The 25,503-nt window shown below is 36.4% G+C and overlaps 2 protein-coding genes across 3 annotated transcripts; one reads left to right on the top strand and one right to left on the bottom strand.

Moving 5' to 3' along the window:
- Positions 1 to 300: 300 nt before the first annotated feature.
- On the top strand, positions 301 to 3,168 carry psmg2 (proteasome (prosome, macropain) assembly chaperone 2). The gene is made up of 7 exons (XM_042775946.1): positions 301 to 482; positions 577 to 748; positions 832 to 890; positions 1,871 to 1,989; positions 2,334 to 2,507; positions 2,602 to 2,722; positions 2,920 to 3,168. Exons 1-7 carry the CDS (start codon positions 426 to 428, stop codon positions 2,998 to 3,000), a joined length of 783 nt encoding a protein of 260 aa, XP_042631880.1. The 5' UTR covers positions 301 to 425; the 3' UTR covers positions 3,001 to 3,168.
- Positions 3,169 to 4,611: 1,443 nt separating this feature from the next.
- On the bottom strand, positions 4,612 to 25,503 carry LOC109085638 (tyrosine-protein phosphatase non-receptor type 2-like). Of its 2 annotated transcripts, none has more exons than XM_042775944.1 (10): positions 25,261 to 25,499; positions 24,117 to 24,207; positions 23,918 to 24,018; positions 21,165 to 21,263; positions 19,318 to 19,455; positions 18,930 to 19,139; positions 15,672 to 15,833; positions 15,374 to 15,570; positions 14,104 to 14,205; positions 4,612 to 5,286 (listed from the first exon to the last, which is right to left on the bottom strand). In XM_042775944.1, the coding sequence occupies exons 1-10, from the start codon at positions 25,315 to 25,317 to the stop codon at positions 5,262 to 5,264; spliced, it is 1,182 nt and encodes a 393-aa protein (XP_042631878.1). In that variant the 5' UTR covers positions 25,318 to 25,499; the 3' UTR covers positions 4,612 to 5,261. The 2 variants fall into 2 exon arrangements, with proteins under 2 accessions (XP_042631878.1, XP_042631879.1); XM_042775945.1 differs by lacking the exon at positions 4,612 to 5,286 and adding an exon at positions 8,689 to 8,826 and having other exon boundaries at positions 25,261 to 25,503.

Raw genomic sequence — 25,503 nt, forward strand, 5'->3', positions numbered from 1 at the left:
ATTTATTATTATTATTATTATTATTATTATTATTATTATTATTATTATTATTATTATTATTATTATTATTATCATCTTTAAACGTTCTTAAATTTGCTGGCGAAAGGGCTTTTATTGTGACACCTGTCTATCGCAATTACTTACTCCTTATAACGGACAAATTAAGGTTTGATAAAGATCACGTTATCTTTAAATATGCTACTATTTTATTATTATTATTTTTTGCTTTTAAAAACTGATTAATTGCGTCACATATTAGTGGTTTTGGTTGTTTTCGGTCAGGCATTAGGGTGTCCCGGTGAGGCGTGACGCATTACCGTCAGGTCCTTCTTCCACAGCGCAGGAAATTGAAAGTAAAAATCACTACAGATCCACTGCAAATCGTCTACGTTAAGTTTGTAAATCAGTTATAAACCGCCTTAAGAATGTTCATTGCGTCGGGGGACGTTGTTCCTTCTTTTAAAGGCTTCACTCTGATAATGGTAAGTGAAATATTTGTCTCCGTTAGTATTTCAGCTTCATCATGATGACACACACACATGCTGCGCCGCGGCTGATTGTTTGTCTCGTGCGCAGCCTGCAGTCTCTGTTGGGAATGTGGGGCAGCTGGCCGTGGATCTCCTCATCTCAACACTGAACATGGCCCGAGTGGGACACTTCCACACGGACTGCCTCATCCCCATGGCCGGAAACAACCCCTACGCCACATGTGCTGAGGAAGCCGGCCAGCTCAGCACGAGCGCGGAGGGTAAGGCTCTCACCCGAACACCCGTTAGGACGAGCTTCTCATGAATGCGCTGCAGCTGATGTTGTGAATGTGTGTTTGTGCAGTGTACTGTCACAGTGACTCCAAGCTGGCTGTGCTGCAGATAAGGACCCCCATTATCCAGGTGAGAGATCTGCATGTATACAAGCAGTGTACACTTGATTAGGAGAATACAGTTTAGTGGTCGATGGAGTTTTTGACATCTTAGAGAAGATGCCATGAACCCTCAGATAGGACCATCCTAGTGCATGGGCCCCCATCCTAAAATTTAAAAGGCAGCTGTATATTTTCATGTATAAAGACTACATTAATATTGTGAAAAGTTAATATTATGAGCATGTGTAAAATATTATTTGTTAAGTATTTAGTGTCTGTTGTTACTTTTTTTTACTCACTATAATACTTTACTGTTAGATGTGTTATTAAAGTCAAATTTCAGTTGTTAATTTATTTAAATCATATCAATTTATTCAAATCAAATTCTATTTATTCATTATTTTAATCAGTTATTTGTTTGAATAAAATTTACATAATTTATTTAAATCATTTTAATTGAATTTAGTATAATCTTATTTTTTTATTGTTAATTTATTTTTGATTATTTCTAAAAAAAAATTCCCACTGACTCTTTAGCATTCCCTTGAGGCCCCTAGAAACATTTTATAACAATATAAAAGTGATAAACATCAGACAATTTAACTTAAAGATAGTAATTGACACATACTGCAATGCAATGAATTTTACATAAAATGTATTGAAATTAATATTAATTAAATTCTGAAAGTGAAATGAAACATACCTGTACTTGATAAAACAATACTTGCAATACTTTTTCCATATACTATTTACTTTATTTGCTTAATATTTCTTTCTAATACTGTGTGTGCTCAGAAATTAAAAAAAATAAAAGTCCTGCTGCTGTCAAAATAAAAGCTGCTTCTGATGCTTATCGGTCTGTGCTGATAATATATATATATATATATATATATATATATATAATATAGTATATATATATATATATATATATATATAATATAGGTGGCCCACTAATACAGTTTCTTTATTTCAGTTGCATGACTCTTTTCTGTTTACTGTTGTTCTTAGACAAAGGTCAGATCATTCCGAAAGCTGATGGTTTCTTGGATCAAGAGCAGCGGGTTCCTCAGAAGTGTGCTGCTGTCCAGCAGTCAAGCGTATCACAGAGATGACCAGCAGCTTCATGGGTAATCAAATACTGAGGACAGAGGTGATAGAATATAAAAGGAAATAAAAATGCCAGTATTTGTTATCAAAAAAATCATTTAAAAACATTAAAAGTAAATTATAAAAACCATTGGGTAGCACACTTTTCAGGTAATACGTTTACTGTAAATGTTTTAAACCGTAAAACAATGAAAATAAAATCAAAAAGTATTGTGCCACTTTCAAACCTTAGTGGATGTTGATATATTTTAGTGGATATAACTCCATTAAAAATCACCATAACACTCAATGATTTAAATATTTTTGTGTGTTGCTAGTATTCATATGTTAATGTTTCTGATTTCTGCATGGTTTGTTTGCGCAGCACTCCTCTGCGGTACCTGCTGACCCCGTCTCTGCAGAAGGAGGAGGCTCCGAGGGTGGAGGAGCTGGGCTGGAGGGAGATGGAGAGGATCAGTGCGTTTCCCGGGGTCTCCGACTCAGAGCAGCGGCTCTACATTCCCGGAGGAGGAGTGACCAAAGCCCTTTACACAGACTGGTAAACCCCGGTGTGAAATCGAACGATTCTGTCAAATCTATAATTGTGAATCTGGCCAATGTGAGTGTTTTTTTTGTTTGTTTGTCTGGTCCAGCTGCACAGAAGGCATCTCTATGGCAGTAGTGCTGATCTTCTGCTCAGAAGGAGACAACATCCCTGACGCGTTTGCTCTTGTTAACCATCTCAACGACTGGCTCCATCTGCTGGAAAAACCTGTACGTGTGAGGAAATGCGGTGAATCTGAACCATGAATTGACATTTTTAGCTATTATGAAACAAAATCTTGTTGCTATCCTGGAGAGCCATTGGATAGAATTGAGCTTCGACGCATTACCTGAATCTGTTTAGAATTTCAGAAGTGAAGGATTGAATGTTGTTGTTGTTGTCTGTTAATGGTGATGTTTTCTCTCAGGCGCAGGGTTCGGTGCAGTGGCGGGTTCCTCCCTCTTGGAGGCTGCTGTTCGGCAGCGGTATCCCTCCTCTTCTCTTCTGAAGCGTCACGCTTGCATATGGATCTTGCAGGGGTGACTGTTTTAAACACGAGCCACAGAAATCACTGATGGTTGAGCGGTCAAACTGCACAAAGCGCTGAATACACATTTTGCTTGTAAATAAGTGAAATAGTACAGAAATAATAAGCTGTAGGATTATTTTTGCCAAAGCATGTGTCCAGTGTCGTTTTTTCTTCATAACGCTAGTCATGCTGTTTAGTTTTCATCTCTCTCTCCGCCCAGCGGTGGATGACCGGATGTCTCTGGCTCTCTGCCACCTGAGTTTCCCAGCAGAGTAGCACTTCTTGTAATGTGACGCAGCTCTGAACCTGCTGGGACCAGTTGAGTGTGACATTCTTGTGGGAAGAAAGTGAAAACATTTAAAGCCCCTTCTGCATAGTTTGCCCATTTTTTCTTTGTTGGTGCACCAAAAATGACCACGTTAGCAGTGTTAAGTCATGTCCCATCATCATGGCTGTCTGAAACAACAGCACAGCGTGACGCAAACGAAATATCATGGGCTGAATCTAACAGAAACAACCACCTTTAGGTGTTAGTAAGATTTATACTTATTTATTTTTAATTAATACCCCTATTCAACAAAGACGTATTAAATTGATCAAAAGTGATAGTAATTACTTATTTCTTTCACTTTTTCTATTATAAACAAATGCTGTTTGAACTTTCCATTCATCAAAAAATCCTTAAAAAATGTATCATGGTTTGCACAAAAAATATTGAGGAACAAAAACTCTTTTCAACAATGATAATAATTAGAAATGTTTCTGTAACACTTTATTAGGGAACACTTATTCACGATTAACTGACTTTTCCCCTCAATAAATGCCTAATTTGCTTATTATTAGTTAGTAAGGTAGTTAAGTTTAGGTATTGGGTAAAGTAAGGTCATGTAGAATAAGGCATTAATATGTGCTCAACTACTATTAATAAATGGCTATTATCAAGTAATATGCATGCCAATAAGCAACTAGTTAATAGACCCTAAAATAAAGTGTTACCAATGTTTCTTGAGCAGCAAATCATCATATTATACTGATTTCTGAAGGATCATGTGACACTGAAGACTGGAGTAATGATACTGAAAATTCAGCTTTGATCACAGGAATAAATTACAGTTTAAATGATGTAAAATATGACATTTAATGTGCTTTTGATCAAATAAATGCAGCATTGCTGAGCAGAAGCAACTTCTTCTTCTACAAATCTTACCCCAAAATGTTTGAATGATAATGTATTTCACTCCTGTTTTTCGTGATAAAATCAATTTACAAAAGTATGTTTTACATAATTTCTAGGTTTTATATATATAAAAATCTGTGCATGTATTATAGTAACCATTTTTTTAAAGCACAAAGGATTTCAGGGGACGTGCTGAACTGTAATGAAAATAGTCAAAAAAGCTTAAAGCTCTCAAACATGGTCTTATTTTGTGGTGAATTATGAAGTGGACACATCTTATGAGTTTTACCCTCACTCCAAACACAAAGTCACAAACAGCAAGAGAAACTAGGAATATGGTCCAGTACAGCTACAGCAGTTAAGTCTGCAGGAAGGTGTGACTGTTTAAAAAAAGTGAATGAAACAACACATTGTTACAGAAACTAAATGATAGCAGTTTTATTCATTGATCCTACTCTTGGATAAAGAAAAGTAAGACTCTTCAACATGAGACACTGCTGGTTTGTTCTGTGTGTCGTAACCAAATGCAATGTCTGTTCATCATTTTGTACAATCAGGTTTTTTTTTTTTTTTTACACCTCATAAGGTACACTATGTACACGATGTGAGCACTCTTCAGCTTAAGACATCATTGACCAATCTCACAAACTGGATTTGAGCATACAGCCCTGTAGATATGATAGGAAATTTCAAGTAATTCCTTTATAAAAAATAGAGCATTTCATTTTGCCTCTGAAAAAAAGTTGTCTAAAAATACAATGTGTGAACAGCATTAGAAATGCATAGAGCTACTTCAGATCCTGCTGCTTTTTCCAAAAAAAAAAAAAAAAAAAAGACTAAATAGGTCCAACGAAATTAAAACCAATCCAAACCATGGCGATGCGCTGTCCTGGTGATATTACGGAGTTTCATCCACAGATATAGTGCTGGTGTGTGCTGTTGTTCGGAGTGGAGAAACGTTCATGTTCAATGAAGAGTTCATGCTGTAAACGACTTCTGAAAACACAGGGGTGGATGGGAGAGCATTATGGGATGGAGATCTCTTGCTGAAGTTGCCATGGAGTTAGGAGTCACTGGTTGTTCTCGCTCTGTCAATACAATCACAAATCACAGTCAAATATGTAATATTTCAATCACAATTTTAAAGGGTTACTTCACCCAAAAATTAAACATTCACTTGCCATGACCATAACATTTGGTTATAAACCTGCATGACTGACTTTCTTCTATGAACACAAAACAGAATTTAGCAGAAATACTCAGAAGGACTTGGGCTTCTGAGCTCCAAAAGACAAGTGGGAACTGAAGCAATTCTTACTGGTGTCTCATGAACGACTGTGTTAAATATAACTGAGGCTGAAGACATTTTTGCAGGAATCAGGACTGGGAATTAGGCTGAATATCGCCAACACCTCATGATTCAAAACTGCACAGTGCAATTCAAAAACAATTCTCTGAGAATCTCCATATTTCAGTAATGCCACTCCAAAGCTGTACTAAAATACCCGGACTCGCCAATAGTTTAATAACCCAGTATTAGAGGTAACTCTGCATTCACATTTGCATGCATGCAACTTTAAACATGTTCATTGATATTGCATCCTAGGCAAACACATTAGGAATAATAGGTAGTTAATGTCCCGCCATGCAGCAGGGACATTAAAGGTGGGGTATGTATTTTTTCAAAAACGTTTTAGAAAACTGATTCGGGCCGGGTAACAAAACAAACTTGTAGCCAATCAGCAGTAAGGGGCGTGTCTACTCATGATGTGGAGGAGAAATCACTTACCCCACCTTTAACGGTCAATAAGGACCAAGCTCTTATGACTACTGTGAAAAAATGGCATTTGTATTGGTAGACTGTTCTCTACTCCTCATTCACCCCTTTGCCTTCAAATGTTTCTGCATGTTATGAGTTTAGACCAGTGGTTCTTAACCTTTCTGATTCCAAGGTCTCACTTTTGTCTGAAAGACTTTCCTTTCTGAGCTGATATATACTTCTGTTGTAATAAAATAAAAACTGTGATTTCAGTTATGTTGTACTTTTTTGTACGTGTATGTGTTTTTAAGCATTTTAATTAAGACTATAATGATATGACTATATTTTAAACATTTTAAGAAATGCACATTTATCATGGGAGGTTGCTTTAGTTGAGAAGCACTGGTTTAGACTATGTCATCCATCTTTATCCACCTGCCTGATCTAAATACAGTGCCCTCCATAAGTATTGGAACAATAAAGACACAATTGTTCTGTTTGCTGTGGAGTCAAGAAATCTGTAAATATGATTAAAAGATGAATATGAGACAAAACTACAGAATGTCACATTTTATTATCGGGTGATTCAACACAAAGATGTTTTACCAGCTAAGAAGATCAGCACTTTTAGAGTTTCATCTCCCCATCTGATGTGAGCATAAGTATTGGAACAGTTGCCTCACAGGTCTTTCTAAGTGTTCAGCTGTGTCCTGATGCATTAATTCTTCAGTTATTAAAAGCAGGAAATGTGTCTTATCAGTTATATCCACTGCTTCTACATTCTAAGTCTTGCATTCGATGATGACACACATAAACCAGGATGAAGACGAGGAAGCCGACTCTGAAAGAAGAGCAAGCAATTTGAATGCTAAAAGAAAAGAGAAAGTCAATTAGAACTATAGGAAAAACAAAGGGCATGGAGAAAGCAAGAGTTTGGAAACTACCAGTGACATCAGCAAACAACAACGACCTGATCGGCTGAGAAAAACAACAGCAGTTGATGGCAGACAAATCATAAAAGCTGTGAAAATGAACCCTAAAATACATGTCTGTAAAATCACCAACACACTCCAGAAAGCTGAGGTGATGCTCTGACAATCTACAGTCCGCAGGAGAATCTGACACAGAATTACAGAAGCTACACAGCAAGATGCTAACCTCTGATCAGCACCAAACATAGAAAGGCAAGATTCTTCACAAATGTGAGCCAGTAGAGTTGATGGACCGATGAGACAAAGATTAACCTTTATCTAAGTGATTGGAAAGCAAAAGTGTGGAGAAAAAAGGGAACTGCAAATGATCCTAAGCATACAACCTCATCTGTAAAGCTTGCTGGAGGTGGTGTCACGGCATGGGCATGCATGGCTGTCTCTAGAACAGCACCTCTTAATTTTAATGATGACTTGATGGCAGTAGCAGATTGAATTTGCAAGGGTACGAAATCATCTTGGCTACCAATATTCAAGAAAATGCCAGCAAACTCATTAGAAAGCACTTCATATTGGATCAGGACAATGACCCAAAACACCCTGCCAGTTCAGTCAAGGGCTTTATCAGGGCAAAGAAATCTAAAGTCTTAGACTGGCCAAATCAATCTCCAGATTTAAATCCGATTGAACATTAATTTCACCAGTTGAAGAGGAGACTACAGAAAGAAACTCCCCAAAACAAGCAACAGTTGGAATTGGTTGCATTAAAGGCTGGGGAAAAGCATTTCAAAGCATAAGCCCAAGAGTCTGATGATGTCTATGGGTCACAGACTCACTGCTCTGATTGCATGCAAGGGATCTGCAACTAAATATTAGCATTTAATCTTTTACATCTGCCTTAAATTCAATTGTTCCAATACTTATGCTCACATCAAATAATGGGATGAACTCTAAAAGTGCTGTCCTTTTTATTTGGTAAAACATGTATGTGTCGAAAGACCTAATAATAAAATGTGACATTCTGTAGTTTTGTCACATATTCATCTTTTAACCATATTTGCAAATGTCTTGACTCCACAGCAGAGAAAGCAATTTTGTCTTTACTGTTCCAATACTTAAGGAGGGCACTGTATTTATCCACATATTTATTTATTCATTCAAGGATAAATATTTAGTGGGATCATTTCAAAGTTGCTGCAATTCTGATTATGTGAAAAAGAAAATACTGCAAACCCTGAGTGTTATTAAAAACGGGGCAGGAAGGTGAGTAAAGTTTTATGCTTAAAAATCTGGTTATACATGCATCATTTTTAGTCAGATTCAGAATGGCAGACTAAAACTAACATAAAGATGAAAAATAAAGAAATAAATCTATTTTAGTGACACGCAATTAACCAAACAAAACACACTCTTAGCTAAGTCTGCAGAAACATACCTGTCTGCACGCAAACCACACACACACACACACACACACACACACACACACACACACACACACACACAATTCAAGTCATGCCCTGAGGCTGTGCCAAGAACTCCGCCACGTATCTATCTAGAAACACCATGTCTAAACCCCTTAAAAAAAACCACACGGTTTTATTTATATTAGTCATTGTGAACACACTTTAAATCTCATTCAGTAGACAGAGCAAACCTAAAAAAACTTCTGAAAAAAAAAAAAAGCAAAAACATAACACCATGCTGAAGCTTAGTCTTAAAACGCCGACAGCCATGGCCATGAGAACAGCAGCAAGCTCCACACCAGCATATCACAGCACACAAGGCCCGAGTCTGACTCTCACGTACAGCCTGAGGGTTTTGAAGAGCCCGGACAAGCTTGTCTTTACAAAAATCCCGCAGATGTGCCATTGCTGCCTCACTGGGGAGGTTTCCCAACAGGGCAGCACTCGCTGTGTCACGTACAGCAAATACAGCCCAGACTGCAACCACAATACAAGACACAATTACACAAACCCTCAACACAAGGACCTGACTAATGTAACATGACCTGCATGTTTTCAAAATCACAGAAGGGTGAATCTCATAAAAACGGCTGGGTCATATTTCACCGCAAAGATCAAAAGATAAAAATAAATGACATATTAGCTAAAGACAATTAACATGATTTTATTTTTTTCATTTCTCCCCAAATTCTCATCAGTGTAATGTAAAAATAAAAATCAGTAATGACATATTTATGAAGGACATCTGTAAAGTACAGTTGTATGCATAGACTTGTTTTACTGAAATTAATTTTATTCAAAGAAATCCTTAATTAATTACAGTAATGAGCATTTAGGGGAAAATCTGCTTGTTATGAAAATGTCAAAATGTAAAAAATAGTCACCCTCAGTCAGATTACATCAGCATCCCACTAACCAACTCGATTTAGATCAGGGGGGTCCACACCTACTGACTGTTTTTTCTGAATTCTTGCCCTCTCTTTCTGTCACACGCACCAATTACTATCATTTATGATGGCGGATATTGTACATGTATACAAAATAAACAATACAATCCAAGATTAATGAATGCTGTAGAAATATTGTTCATTCTTAGTTCATGTTCCCTGAGGTAGTTAGCTAATGTTAACTAGAAATAAAGTGTTACTGAGATTTTTGTTTGCACAAGCAGTCTGACAGCAGCCAGTGCTGCACACAGAGATCTGATCTCAGCATCAACCAGTCCATCTGAGATTACATGAAGAAACTGAGACTAAATCCAGAAGAACTGTGACGACTCCAAGACACCTGAAGAAACCTTCCTGCAAAGCTACAGAACTGTGAAAGGTTTTAGGCACATGTGCAAAAATGCTGTAAACCGAGGATGCTGTCAAAAATAATGTCATAACTAGATTTTATTTACCAATTAACTTCTGTTAACTAAATCGAATCAACATTTGGTGCGTCCACACTTTGCGTTTAAAACAGCTTTTGTCCTCGGTGCACCTGTGCATAGTTTTTCAGGCAGCTTTGCAGGAAGGTTTCTTGAAGCGTCTTGGAGACGTCATCACAGTTCTTCTGGATTTAGTCTGTTTTAGTTTCTTCACGTAATCTCAGACGGAGCGATGATGGTGAGATCAGGTCTCTGTGTGCAGCACTGACTGCTGTCAGACTGCTTGTGCAAACAAAAATCTCAATGGATTAACAAAACAAAACAAAAAATTAATGGCAAAAGAAATGTTTGGAAATGTAAATAATATTAATGAAAATTCCTACTGACACACTACCCCAAAAGGTAGAAATAACTTAAAACTTAAAACCATTTTTTGCTGGTGAAAATACTAATGATCTAAGACTTCTGCACAGTAGTGTATATATAAAGTATATAGTAATATATAGTGCATATATTTAGCAAAATGCTCCTCTCTATGCAGGGCTCCAGATTAACATCTGAGAGCAGTGGCACCAGAAGCAGATTATGTAGCACTGCTGGGGTGGTGTGTGGGGGTATTAAAAATAAAATACATATTTTAATCATAAAATTACTATTGTTTTGAATTAATAAGTGCAGTTACTAATAATATTACATGTTTGTTTCTTGGTAATACACATTTGACAGTAAAGCACTGAACTTGAGTTGGGAAGCATATAAAATTTATTTTTATCAACAACAGTAACGTGCAAAATCTAAATTTGTATGGAAAATTTGTATATTCTACTCTTATTTAAATGTACCGTTATTTGTTATTCTTCTATAGTATTATACAGAACTGACCGACAACGTGATTATAAAAGAAGTGTTTGTTTACCACAACGTATTTTTTGGTCATCCCATTAAAAATATCATTTAAATTGGATAATTTTAGAGCTTTAAAGTGCTGGAAATACATTAAAGTCATTGAAAAGTGCTTGAATTTCTCTCTCAAAAGGCTGTACAAACCCTTAAATGAATAATGTCATAACATTGGACTATTTCTGCCACAACACCATGGTTATAGTTATGTTACTATTATGGCTTTCCTGAGATAAATGTAATGTTATGTGACATTGTTTACACATGGTTTTTTTGAATTCTTAGTTTTATTGAGATTTCAGTCTCTGTTAGAGATGCCAATTGAATTCAACACACAGACATTATAAAGTTGCAAGAAATTGACCCTCAAATAAAAAAAAAAATCTCTTTGTGGGCAGATGGCACATATTAAAGAATATAGCTGTACACTGATCCTCACTGGTGTAGCTGTACTGCTTCTGGAGGGGCTGTTAAATCATCTGCTATAACTGACCCACAATGCAACATGGATATGAAACACTAGTGTAGTGGTTGGACAAAATAATGTGAAAATCCATTATTATATGGCTAAACAAAATCATTTGTGCAGGCTACAGTGGAAAAAAAAACAAACGTAATTATCTTTCATTGTCTATATTCTCTAGGTTGTACATCAGTGTAATAAGTTGTGTGGAGGTGGTTAGTACAAGCTGTGGATGAAATGGATGACTTGTCAGATTTCCAAATGGGACAAACCATGGGAACCAGTTTAGCAAAAGTATCTGCAACTTTAACAGCCCAATTGTTTGGTATTTCAAGAACAACAGTCTTTATAGTTATGATGTTGCCCACAAAGCATGGCAAGACTTCATCAGCAAGAAGAACAGTAAAGTGATTGCAAACACTATTATTCACTTTGAAGACCCTGTTTCCACAAAAACTAATGACAGAGAACTTTGCTAAGACAACACATCCAGGAAAGAGCTGCAATTGATCAAACTTTAAACACAGGCACCAATGCTAAAATGTGAAAAAGATGGTGCCATGATCATAAAACTTGGTCTGTTAGAGCACAAAGATGAACTGCAACATCTGTCATGGCCAGACAAATTACCTGACAATCAGCTAACTTGAACTTTATTAAACCACTGTGGATATTTTTGTAGAATTAAAGGGATGCTCCACCCCAAAATGAAAATTTTGTCATTAATCACTTACTCCCATGTCGTTCCCAACACGTAAAAGCTCAGTTCGTCTTCAGAACACAATTTAAGATATTTTGGATGAAAACCTGGAGGCCTGAGACTGTCCCATAGACTGCCAAATAAATAACAGTGTCAAGGTCCATAAAAGGTATGAAAGTCATCTTCAGAATACTCCATCTGCCATCAGACGTGCAATCTGGGTTATACAGAGCGAAAGGAACACTTTTTGTAAGAAAACAAAAATAACGGCTTTATTCAACAATTCCTTTGTCAACAGTCTCCTCTGTGTCTCTCCATATCACCGTATGCTGCGTATGCTCTTCTGTATCATCTGCGACACAAGGATGCACTGTTTTATTTCAAATCAGAGCTAAATCAGGCATGAAAACAGGTCAGGGGTGAAAAAGGGGAGAAGGATATTACCCCTCTAGGGGGGTCCGGGGGCATGCTCCCCTGGAAGAACAATGTAAATATTCCATATTTTAAAGCATCAATCTGACACATTTTGAGATGCTTTTTTTGCCAACCTGGGGAGAGCTGGAGAAACTTAACTTCAGCCATGAGTCAAAAATTATTACTAATTATTATTACGATTACTGTAGCCTACTGTTCTTCAGTCAAACGGCGGGAGTGGAAGGGGGATCGAGCGGGAATCTTTATTGGTGTCTCTTTTTAATGATAGGCTTTACGCATCTGTCAATCACCCCCACTTGCTATTTAGGGGAAGAACTTAGAGCTATGATTGGTCGAACTCTTCTTCTTTTGCTGTTGCTTGATTTGAGGACTGCGCGTGCACAGAGGCGTCACCAGGTTTTTGCGTAGTTTAGAGTGACAAATCGTACCAGCGTACATTGAAGTCAAAATGCGTATCCACTACGCAAATTGTGTACAGGTTGGCAGGTCTACTTATTGATAGAACGGTGGACCACTTTACCTTCTGCCTTGTCAGTCCCCTCACCTCAAAATCTACCTCCTCAAAAACGGTAGCGTTAGCTAATAATTTTCCACCGGAGCTTTAGCTAGCTGGCTAACATTGCGTTCTCTCCTGCTGTGTTCAATGACTCAATTCATCAAGCTTTAGCTAACGTTAGCTAAGTCTATGTCAACAGAGCTCCTGGGTAACTTAACTTAGATATACCAGAAAATATTAAAATTATTGAAACCATCACTCACCAAATTCAGTCAGGTAAATCGCAGAGGCCAGGCATGCTTTCAGCTTCTGATGGTGGTCTGCACTGGTGATGCAAGGCCCTTCGCGTTAATATTTCCATGCACTTGCGCTCCCTTCTGGCACGCGCACCTGTTCGCAGTTAACTGAATATGAATACCCCCCCCCCCCCCAATTTTTTTTCTCATTGAATCTACACGATTGACGTAGGTCACCTATTTTGGTTTCAAAACGGCGAATTTAGCCGAAAGGTGAGGGATTTTCATGTATGCTAAATACACGTAGAAACAGCGCATCCTTGTGGTGTGGATGACACAGAAGAGCATACACAGCATACGGTGATATGGAGAGACACAGAGGAGACTGTTGACAAAGGAATTGTTATTAAAGTATTAAAGTCGTTAATTTTGTTCTCTTCGCTTACAAAAAGTGTTCCCGTCACTTCATATAACCCAGATTGCACGTCTGACTTTGATACCATTTTATGGACCTTGACACTTATTTATTTGGCAGTTTATGGGACAGTCACGGTCCTGGTTTTCATCCAAAATATCTTAAATTGTGTTCTGAAGATGAATGGAGCTTTTATGGGTTTGGAATGACATGGGGGTAAGTGATTAATGACAAGATTTTCATTTTGGGGTGGAGTATCCCTTTAAGTGAGAAGCCAATTCCCTCCTTCGACATCTCTAGAGTAACTGGAACACTTTTTTATAGACAAACATTGAAATGGAGACTATTCTGAAGTTGTATGAATCTATTCTAATAAGGCTGAAAGCTGTACTACATTCAATTGGTGGTAAAACACCTTAATAGAGAAGTATTGCCTAGTTCACAGGTGTTCACATTATTTTGTCCAACCCCTGTATGTATATCCTGGTGACATGAGTCTTCAAATGGCTTGATCTCTAAATGGCTCAAAGACTAAATAGTAACTTAGTCTAGTGAGGCATGAGCATCTGAGACACTAAACAATAAGTGAAATTATGAGAACTGAGTGGGTTGAGGCATCCGTGGTATTATATGACATTACTTATACATGAACAGACATGTTGAAATGATTCATTGTGTCAATGAGGAGTACAGCAAAATAAAACCACGCTCCATCCAGACAGACCAGACAGTTTCACCTTTTTCTTTTCTTATCAGGGTCAGTAATCCTGGGTTTTGTCTGCTTCTGAGTCTTCTGATTGGGGTTGGACATTTTCTCATCTCTTGGTCTTTTGCGAGCACTGCAGAAAGAGAAAACACAGTGAATATAACATGAAAATATTCAAAGGTCTCATTTCCAGTAAAAAAAACATTTTTCCTGTCTGTCATCCCTAAATGCAAAACTCTGTTCAAACAGAAACAAAAAATAAAACAAAGCAAGCGACAGAAACAAAAAAGATCTATTCATGACACAAATTGTGTGAATCTCATCGCAATACTTAACCCCAAAATCAAAAGGAAATGAGAAAAAATATCTCGCATAAAAAAAAATTAGGGTTGTTTTAGGACCATTTAGATGTTTTGCACGGTGACATTATTTTCTTTACAATTGAGCACATTTCTTCCTAAATTCTCATTATCATAATACCTCCACATATCATAGTTTTTATTCTGAAATTGTCTTATACATTCTTACAGTAAAATAAAATTATTGTAATACACACATAAATCAGCATATAAAGCCCATAATGTGTATGTGTGTGTGTGTATATATATATATATATATATATATATAATATATATATATATATATATATATATATATATATATATATATATATATATATATATATATATATATGTAATATAAAATTTGCATTATTGTAATGAAAATGAGCTTTTTGAAACCCAGTAAAGAAAGTTTGGTTAAAATGTGTACTGAAAAAACACTGAAAAATGCAAAAAGGTAATGGTCCTAAAATATACCTTTTTTCTTTTCTTTTCTAAATGATATTTCTTAGTCAAATTTATGGTGAAATGTGACACATTTTGAGATTCATCCTATTAAAGAAGCAAATCAGTAATCCAGCGGTTTTAAAACATTAAACAAATGGTACAAGAATCCTGTGACTGATTGCATGAACTCCTTAGACTAGTCTTACAAGTATGTCATATAATTTTTTTTCTAGAAGACCTGTTATAACTTTTTAAAGTCATTTACACAAAACGTAGACCGGCCTCATTTGAATCCGAAAAGAAAGACTGATCACCACTTGGTTAACTGCTAGTTGGTCAGACTAGCTCCTAAGACATAGTCTTAACATAGCGGCTATGTTTAAGCATCTGGCAGCTGGAATTCATTTGGCAACTAAATCCAGCATCTGAAATCATGCTTGATGAATGGCCCTTACTGGCCACATGCAAGTTTGGAAACAGCAAAATTAATGTACAGAGTGTCTTGCTACATACTTTGTTCCAGCATCTCTGTCTGATTCTTTATTGGGGGTCTCTAGGCCTGTTTTCTTTCCTGTCTTTGGATCCATCCCATCCTCCAGATGAGACAGCTTGCTGCCGTTGTAGCGTTCTGTGCATTTAGGAGGCTGTGGCGGTGGGGGAGACTCGGATAGGGGCTCTTGGTCCTCTCTGGAAAGTTCCCGCCACTGTTTCTGCACATACATAAATAACCAGCATAAACACAAACACAGTAAGTCTAGTCCAGGGTCCAGTTAATAATAAGTCTGTTCAAAATACTCTGGTGATGACATGCCTGCACAGATGAGTCTCCCATAATGTACTTGGCACCTTCCAGCACAGCCATGTATGAGAAACGCAGCTGGTCTGGGGTCTGAATCAAACCCATCCGATACTTCCTCATGTCTAGAAGAATCTTTTTGATGTCCACCTCCAACGTGTCTTTCCTTTTGTCCATCTGAACACATCAGTCATAGCGGAAAAGAGAAGTAGAGGTTAATTATCTTTAAGCCTGAGAGGGAGAAAAACAGGAAAGAAGAACAATATATGCGCTAAACCTCATGAGAACACAACATGTGTAATTCATGATGTGGCATCACTGTTGGGTATATGTAGTCTAATCATTTGAGACTCTAGTAAAGTCACTGTCTACTTCAAAAATGTTTGTCCCAACAGGTTTACATTTTGGAAAAACTCAATATTTAAATATAGCTGCAAGCAGAGATGACGGGCCCATGCCACCAGTGCAAACTCCACCCTGATGGCATCAGGAAAATGGGGCACAGCAGACACATGCTAACCCTCTGGCAGTCTGGTTTTAAGCATTAGAGCTATGAAAGAGTTACTCTAGAACAGAACAGGGGTTTTTCAAATGGGGGTCCGAGCCCCAAAGCCAGGGGCTCTGCAAAATAATTTGATATACCATATTGTCCGGACACTCCCATTTTTTTTAATCTTCTGAAATGTGACATTAATTATATTATAAAGTGACTTATATATTGCATTTATATGTCAAATAGCCTAAGTAAAACAAACACTTAAAAGTGGGCACTTAAAAAGAAAGTCAAACTCCCTTTACAATAAAATGTAAAACAACGATGTTGGATGATTTTGAAGTTGGAGGAAAAAATTGTTTTTCACCCTACTCGAACTTTTTGAACCGGAGTACACAGACGAAGAGCTAACCGCCCATGACCTTTCCAATGTGATAACATCATGCCTGAATGTGCGGACGTGCATCGCGGAGCTAGTGCAAAATGGGCATTTGTGGTTAAAAAGCATATAATTTTTTTAGAAAATGACAGATGGTTTTGCTAGATAAGACCCTTAATCCTCAGATGGGATCGTGTAGAGCTCTTTGAAGCTGCACTGAAACGGCAATTTGGACCTTCAGCCCATTGGTCCCCATTGATAACCATTATATTGAGAAAAATCCTGGAATGTTTCCTTAAAAACCTTAATTTCTTTGCGACTGAAGACACAAAAATCTTGGATGACATGGAGGTGAGTAAATTATCAGGAATTTTTTTTTCTGGAAGTGAACTAATCCTTTAAAGATATAAGAAAATTATGGTTTCCTTTTTTACTGTTACTTTAATAAACTGCCATGGCAACACCATTCAAGATATTCAAAATCTGTTCGCATTTTAACATCTTCAGTATCTTCACATCATGTTGTCAAAGTTTGGCGTGGATTGACTAATTCCTAGGAGGAGTATGCATTAATTCATAGCCTGATTTTTCCAAAAATCCATATTCAAACCAAAATAGCCGACTTTTTTTTTTTGTTGGTCGTAGCTAATGACTGTAAATTAGAAAGTTGTCAGGTTTGTTGAGAACAATATATGTACCGAGTTTGGTGACTGTAGGAAAAACTAACCCCCTCACTTTTGTCAAAAGGTTCAGTTTTTTCACCATCAATTCATCACCCCACCACGGCCAAACGGTTCGAGATATCAAAAATCCCTTTGCGATTTTGCCTCCCCAGTGTCTTGAGATCATGCTGACCGAGTTTGGTGGCCACTTGTATATGTGCATTTTTCATAAAACCCAGAATAGCTGACTTCCTGTTGGGCAGAGCTAATGACATGCTGGGCGAAAGTTGTTTGTCCCGATGAGCTCTCTATGTGTATTAGAGGCCTGCAAGCCCGTTGGAGTTGGAGCATGAGGAGTTATTAAAAATTCACAATGCTTCGGGAAAAGCTGCATTTTGAAAGAGTTTTGATTTGATTAACACAGCAAACAACGAGCCAATTGGCATTGTGCAGTGCTCACCATCTCCTCATTAGACGCGCCTTTAAGAAATGCATCTATACGGATTATGATTATAATGAAAGAGTTTTTGTTTTAGATATGTTTTATTTCATTAAATACTAATTTAAAGCTTTCTATACATATATTTATCATTCTCTGAGTTTCGGTTCATTTTTGTAAAGCGCTCCTGTTCAAGACGAGACGGCAGAAAGCACATTATGTTTGTTTTCTTTATTTTATAAAAGCACAACGTTTTGTTGATATTATGAGTGAACAAAATTAAAAGTAGACCCTTTACAGTTACGAATGATGAATTACTCTTACCTTATGAGCAAAAATGACGGCATATCCACGGAAAACATGCAAGTGATCGCTGGTGCCTCCATGTCCTGCAAAGCGCACTTTAGCTACCACTCTATGCACAAACTATTGGATATAGCGCACATTTATCTGGGTTTAACGTTTAAACATTGTTATATGTTTGAACTGTTTTAGTATATCTATAGATTTTATTTTAGGCAAGTCGTGATGATTTGAGAAGGCTAAATTGATCCAACATATATGATCAGCTTACTGTCTGCCGCTGGCCACTTGGTCATTACTTTAAAAAACAAAAACTTATATTTAACGAACAAAAAATGCTCCAAACATTTTTAGAAATTAACTTAATAAAAAAACTAAACAAAATATAATCACTTTGCCATTGCATACAAAACTGAATTATTTTTAATAGCTGAAACAGTAGTTTAAGCTGTTTTGGGAGAAGGGGGAAAAAAGGCAGGCTTGGGTCGGGCTCAGGCCCGTAATTCTGATAAGCTGTTGGACACGGGCCGGGCAAGGGCCTAAGCGTCAACCCCCGGTGACCCCCCCCATGTGAAACACTGTCTGGCCACAGATTTCAATGAGTGTGCCAAGTTTCCAGAGTTTTTGTGCATGCTAAGGGAAAAAGCCTCCGAAATAATAATAGTAATAATAATAATCCTGCGCCCCTAGTGGCTTGTGCCCTAATAATATTACCATCATAACTTTGAACACACTTGACTGGATTTGACTGGATGTTGATATAAAAGCTAAAATGCTTAAAATCAGACATTACAAAAAGCTTAAGAAGTATATAGTCTTATTTGTTCTCATATAACTAAGAATCAGACTTTCAGTGACCTTCAGTCCACAGCAAAACTGAAAATTGCTCTGATAGAAGAAAAATTCCTGAGTACAGGGTTTGCCATTAAGAAATAATAATAATAAAATTCTAAAAAAAAAAATACTGTAGGCTCCTAGTTTTAGAAATCCAACTCACCAAGACGAGACAAGTGTCGACAAGAGAGAACGTTCCCGATCGGCCGATTCCTGCACTGCAGTGGACAACTGCTGGGCCGTGATCCGTCCCGAGTGAGCCAGATTCCCGCACCTTAAACAGGAAATTCAGGAAGCTGGCTGGGGATTCTGGGACGCCAAAGTCAGGCCATGTGGTATAATGAAAGTGATAGATCTCTCTCGTCTCCCCCGTCTAAGTGGATAAATTAACAGTAATAATAATAAAAAACAAAAAACAGAATAGACAAGAACCGTACAGAATATCAGTATCGCTGAAGCACAGAGTTGCAATTTAAATCTGCATGAGAAGACATCAGATAGCACTATGTGAGCAAGAATGTGATTTTCAGTGGTCAATGTGTGAAACTTACATTTGCATTCTGGAGTTCCAGCACTCTGGTGGTATAATATGACTTTACGTCCTCTGACACTAGTGTTACCACAAATCGAGTATCACGGAACGACATCTCTCGTTCTTCTTGTGTCGGCCAATATTGTGCACACTTTTCCTGCATTAAGGAATGTGTAGAAATAATGAAAAGTTAAATAAAATATATTTATTTGTTTAAAACTCAGCAGTAAAAGCCAACAACTTCCTGATATGAAAATTTAGTTTTAAAACCAAAAGGCTGGTAAACAATTTAGATACAACAGTCTGCATTGACTGCTGAGGTGTAAATGTAAAATGTAAAAATGTAAAAAATGAGGTCAGTGCACAATTAACTCTTTCCCCGCCATTGACGAGTTATCTCATCTTTCAGAAGACAGCGCTTCTAAATCTTCAAAGACAAGTTTTTACGGCTTTTCGTGTTTTCACTGTTATACACTCGGGGGCGCTATTACACATCTTCTGAACGAGTACAAAATCTCCCGAACAAAAACACACGTGAACAGGACGGAGAAATGAGCGATCTCTTATGTAAACAGATGCATAATAAAAAATAATGTGATAATCAGCAATAAACAGCATATAAATGAAAACTGCATAATGTTACGGAGTAAAATGTTGATCCAGGAAGTGATATATGTCTGTGCAAGCTTTGGAGGTGTTGATGGAAGCGATTTACTGGATTTATGCTTTGATAATCATACTGAATATTATCCAGATGTAGTTTCTGATAAAAATGTGACTTTCTCACCTTTTTGCTCAAAATTATACATTTTTATGAAGCCTACCTATATTCAAGTGTTGATAAAAAAAAGAATGCTTTAAGCTAGAATAAAACAGATTTTTTTTTTTAAAAGTAGAGACTCTCATCTTTATTTTGGTGTATTGCATATTTAAATATTCATTCAGTAAAATATACAAATTTTAGCGTACAATTTTTTTTAGTAAAATTGCTGGCAGTGGCTGACTTTTTTCAAAAATGCTGGCGGGGAAAGAGTTAATGTGGAAAACTTGATGTGGCCCTCCCTGGTCTACAATGTCTCCAGTCCACAAACATTTGATGGTTATTTTAATTTAACTGTCCAAAATGTATTTTTACCAACACAGTTTCAGTTACACCCACTAATGGCATTTATCTCCCAACACGAAGTGATATTAAGTGGTTTAATGACAAATAAAGATGATCTGAGATAAAGAAAGATAATCTTAGAAACATGATCTTTGCATTCATTTCAAAAAGGTTTTCTAATTTATTTTAAAAAGGGAAAAAACCCTTGACAAATATCATACATTTATGAATTTTAAATTCAATCATTAAATCTTGTTCATCATAAAATGTATAAACTGCATTATGTATTTGTTTTCATTAATTATTTGAATGAGCTTTTATTTTTAGATTTTCTTTTCTTCACACCAGTTCACAAAGTGCTTTATTTTAAGTTTTTGTTTTTAAATATTTCTATTAAGCTTTATTTTAGCTTCAGTTTTAGTAATTTTAGCACTTTAAGTTGTATTTTCAAGTAGTTATTTTAGTAATTATATGTTTATTACTATGGAAGTTTTTCCATCTAATATTTAAATGTATTTTCATTTTTATTTCAATTAAATTAACTATTTTAATAGTTATCAAGAACGACACTGCACTTCTTACACATATATGAGTTCTTTAAGGATATGCCACTTACGTACACTCCCTAAGGCTCTGCTGAGCTGTGTAATATGAACTAAGAGACAGACTTTACATTTCATTGTCGTATGAATGAGTGTGGAGGCTGAACGCTCTTAGAGTGGTGCTTTTAAAGAGAAAAGGTTTGGATTAATTACACTTACAGAGCCTTTCTCTATTACTCTGTTGAGCATGATAACAGCTTTGGTCTCCTGCTCCCAGATCATCAGCCAAAAGTGACCACAGGTGTTTCTCAGAGGACCCTGACAATAGAGAAACACACACACACACACACACACACACACACACACACACACACACACACACACACACACAAAAGTGAACAATTAGTAGGAATGGGCCACAATGATCACAAGAATGTGTTACATGTCTTAAGTAATATAAGAAATTTGAACCCAACTCCAGACTATTTTTTCAAAACTTTCTTAAGACAAATGAATTGACTAGTCATTGATGAGTAAACACTAGCTGATTATCAGAACATGTCATGCACATCTTCAGTAGTTACCTATGCAACGATAATGTAATGCCAAAAAGTCTGGCACACCTACACATTTGTTAAAAAATATCAAACCAAAACTGCATTTCAAATGGCTGACTAACGTATTTGAAAGAGTGTGACCTTCGAAAAGCAACCCACACAGCTTGGCTATAACAGACATTTGTAAAACCTACCACCTGCCTACATCATCCTGTAGTAACATCTCTGTAAAGTAACTGCCAGAGATGGAGTAAAGGTAACTTAATGGTGTTGATAAAAGTTTAACTAAAAGCTGATAAGTTGTTTACAATCCTGTTCTGTGTGCCTGTCTATAAGGGGACAGTCCCTGAAATTAGGCCACTGAAAATAACATCAGGCAAAAAAGGCCTGCTTAAGGCATATTAGTCACACGTCAAAACAAAGCCTCTCTTGCATTGAAAATAATTGAAAATATTTACGGAAGTCCTATGACTGATTCTTTCCCTGATTCCTCATATTCATATGAGCGCTAGTGTCATATTGTTGGTGTCAAGCTGTTGGTCACACATTCTCATAAACAGCATGAAATACACTGCTCCAGGTTTTATGCAGTTTTTAAAATCAGATTTTAGACTTTTTAAAACCTATTTTAAGACCTGCACAAATTAAATGAATACCATAGAGAACAAACCCATATAATCCCAGAATAAGTCATGCATATCAGATTCTTTCACCTAAATTACATGCTTTACACAACATACGTACTGAAATATTTTATGTATTACTATATCAATACATCAATACATGGAAGTTAGAAGGCGATCGATACTGGATTTTGCTGATGCAATGATAATGTGTTTAAAGAAAGGCTATAAACAGTTTATTGTGCTAGTAAAATCTATACACTGAATGTGCTAAAAATGTTTTTAGTCTTTCCTTTATGTGATGGGAAGAGAAAAGCTACAAGAGTTGACTTTGAATTAAATGTTGAATACAGTTTATTGTGTAAACAAAATAGCAACAATATCCAAAAAAAAAAAAAAAGTATAAAAAAAAAAAAAAAGTATGCATATCGCAGAACTTTAAATTAAAAACAAGCCTTAATTTTTAAAGGTAAAATATGGGCTTAATCAAAAAGATTTTTATAGATATCTTCAAGTATGACTTTATATTGATTGTAATATCAAACCAGTATTAGAAAGTGCAGAAACAGGAATATTAAAGGTGTTCTTAACAGTAAGTTTGAATCGTGTAGTAAGATTATTTCCAAATTATATGAAGGATTTCTCCAAGCAGTGCCTGATAATACACTGGAGGGAAATCTGAATATCTCGGATGATGATTGTGGAAAAATCTGTAAGATACAATGAAACTCTACAAGCTCAGCAATGTGGAGAGAATTTTGTTGGAAGAATGTTATTAGGTTTTTTATTATGCCAACACAGAAATCTGTTGGAGATTATGTGGGCATAGGGAAGATTACCTTATTTTTGGCAAGGTCAGAAATTAACAGAGTTTTGGCAAGGGATTAAAAGAAATTTGGAAGCTGTTTTTGAGGTGATGGATTGACATATTTCACAATATATATATATATATATATATATATATATATATAATATATATATATATATATATATATATATATATATGATGGAAAAGCTTTTTGTTCAATATGGAAAAAATGGACTGATTATATAAAACCAATTAGCTTAAGACTTTTCTTGAAACATAAACAGTCTGTAAGGTAAGACTTTTAAGAATTACGAGTAGCCTCCCTTGTTCTTGTACACAGTACAATGAGGAAAATACAAAGCATCTGTATAAGCCTGAGTATTTCATTTCCATGATCATTGGCAGACATGATGGGAGGTAATGCTGTCTTTGCATTGATGTATGTTTTTCGATTTATTGTAAGGAGACATGTCTGCCTCGATAAATGCATGTATTTTCCTTCTGAATTGGAATTAAAAAGAAAATAATAATAACAATTAAAAACAAGCCTGAAATACACAAGAGTCTTATTTTGAAATGTCTCTACTGTACTACTTCCAGCCGCTCATTTAAAAAGATAAGGGAGATTAAATCTGCACTATTATAAACATCTACAACATATTACAATATAAACACCATAAAGTAAACACTGTCATGATTCACCAACAGTAGATAATTAGCAATCACTTGGCAGAAATGTGCATTATTCATTGACTGTAAACACCTCCGCAGGCCTGTGATTGTGCAACAGCCCCACATTTTTACTTTGCACATGCAATGCTCCCATTCACTTAATTCAATCACATCCTTATGAATTTTAATAAACATATTAGGCCATGTTGTGATTACTATTTTTAAATTCCTAAATTTAAGACCGCTTCAAATGACTATTTTATTGAAATGGGAAACAATGACTTTTAAGACTATGGGGTGGTGTTCTCTCACCTGGGTAAGTATGTATCTTCTCTGGGCTTCTTCCATCACCACCAGGCTGGCATTGATGTAGTCATTTTCTGTGTTTTCTAATTTCACCCGACTGTGGTCAACTGATATGTTTGGAAAAAGTTAAACCATGTCCAACGCAACATTACAGAGCAGTTGCATTACAATGACAAGAGATGAATCCTAATCTGATATTACTTACAGGGGCTCACGTCTCTGTATCGGTTCCGATTGCGATTCTCTGGATACTTGGCCACCTTGAAAGCACATTCGTGTGATTGGTTGCGTATTTCCTGGAAAAGAAACACATTCAGACACTGAGCATTTCATGGAAAAGGGCTTCAGAATAACAGTTAGATCAGGTCACTACTGATTCATTAAGTTTCATTTCAGTTAAATGCCTAAGTCTTGCAAACACAGGACAGGAAAAGCACATTTAAACGAAATTAGCTGATCATGTCAATTGCGACGGAACTGCTTCCAGAAGTAGTAACGTAATATTACTGGAAACAAATCCAGGAAGCTACATGTCATTTGTTTAGTTACAGACAAACTCATCCAGCACGCAATAAAACAATTAAATGAGGTCTATAAACATATGTTTGTTTATTTATTACTGTAAGAGTAAAATCTGAAATCCTTTTAATGGACCTTAATACTTAATTGTTTCAGTGTGTGTAAAATACTAAATGTAAAGAAGACTACATGGAAGTTATATTTAAAAGGCTTTCAGTGGTTAGGACATTTAAACAGTGATAACAGGAAAACGTAACAGTTGCTGTTTACAGTAAATAAATATGTATAAATCAGAAATAGCAAACAGCTGTTATTCATATAAACGGAGGAAATGTGTTTCACTGTCGTCATAAGATGTCTGTGTCTAAAAACCTTGTGTGCTGCCTACAAAGTAGGCATTTTGACCATTAATATCAAGTTAAAATGTTGTATATTGTAGGCAGTTAAAATACATTACGATTTCAATCTTGTTGTCCACTGTTTAAATGTCCTAACCACGGTGCTTACTGTTGTTCTGACAAAACAATTAATATAATGATTAAAAGGAAATACTTAAACCGTCTACAGTGTTCAAACATGTTGTCTATGAAGCTGGTTCACTAGATTCTGAGGTTTCACTCACAAGTTTACAATAGAAGAACAACCATAACATCCCGGCTTCACAGCTTCACTTTCATTTCATCCAGTTTCATTAACAGTCAAAAGGAGAACAGTGACAGAACAGGGAATTAAAGTTTGTGAAGACACAAGGAGATAAAAAGACATTTCTCTCACGGCTAAATGTAGATTGCGTGGCTCATTAGCATGCTAGCTGTTTTAGCTTTACTTACTAAATAAAGGTTCTGCCAGCGGCCCTCTGAGTCTATGTCCTCAAACTCCTGCTCCATGTCTCCGTCAGTTCCTTCCGCTTTAAGCTCGTATCTTTTATTGAGAATGAACGTCACAGCTGTAGAAATCACTCATTTCTCGTCCTCGCACTGAACCGCTGAGAGAGTCTGTCGGTGTTTGTCCGTGTCGCTGACATTTGCGACGAGAAGCTCAGTCTCCGCGCATGCGCAGTGAGGAGAGCAGCG

The sequence above is a fragment of the Cyprinus carpio genome, chromosome A19 (assembly GCF_018340385.1).
Source record: "Cyprinus carpio isolate SPL01 chromosome A19, ASM1834038v1, whole genome shotgun sequence".
NCBI classification, from domain to species: Eukaryota; Metazoa; Chordata; class Actinopteri; order Cypriniformes; family Cyprinidae; genus Cyprinus; species Cyprinus carpio.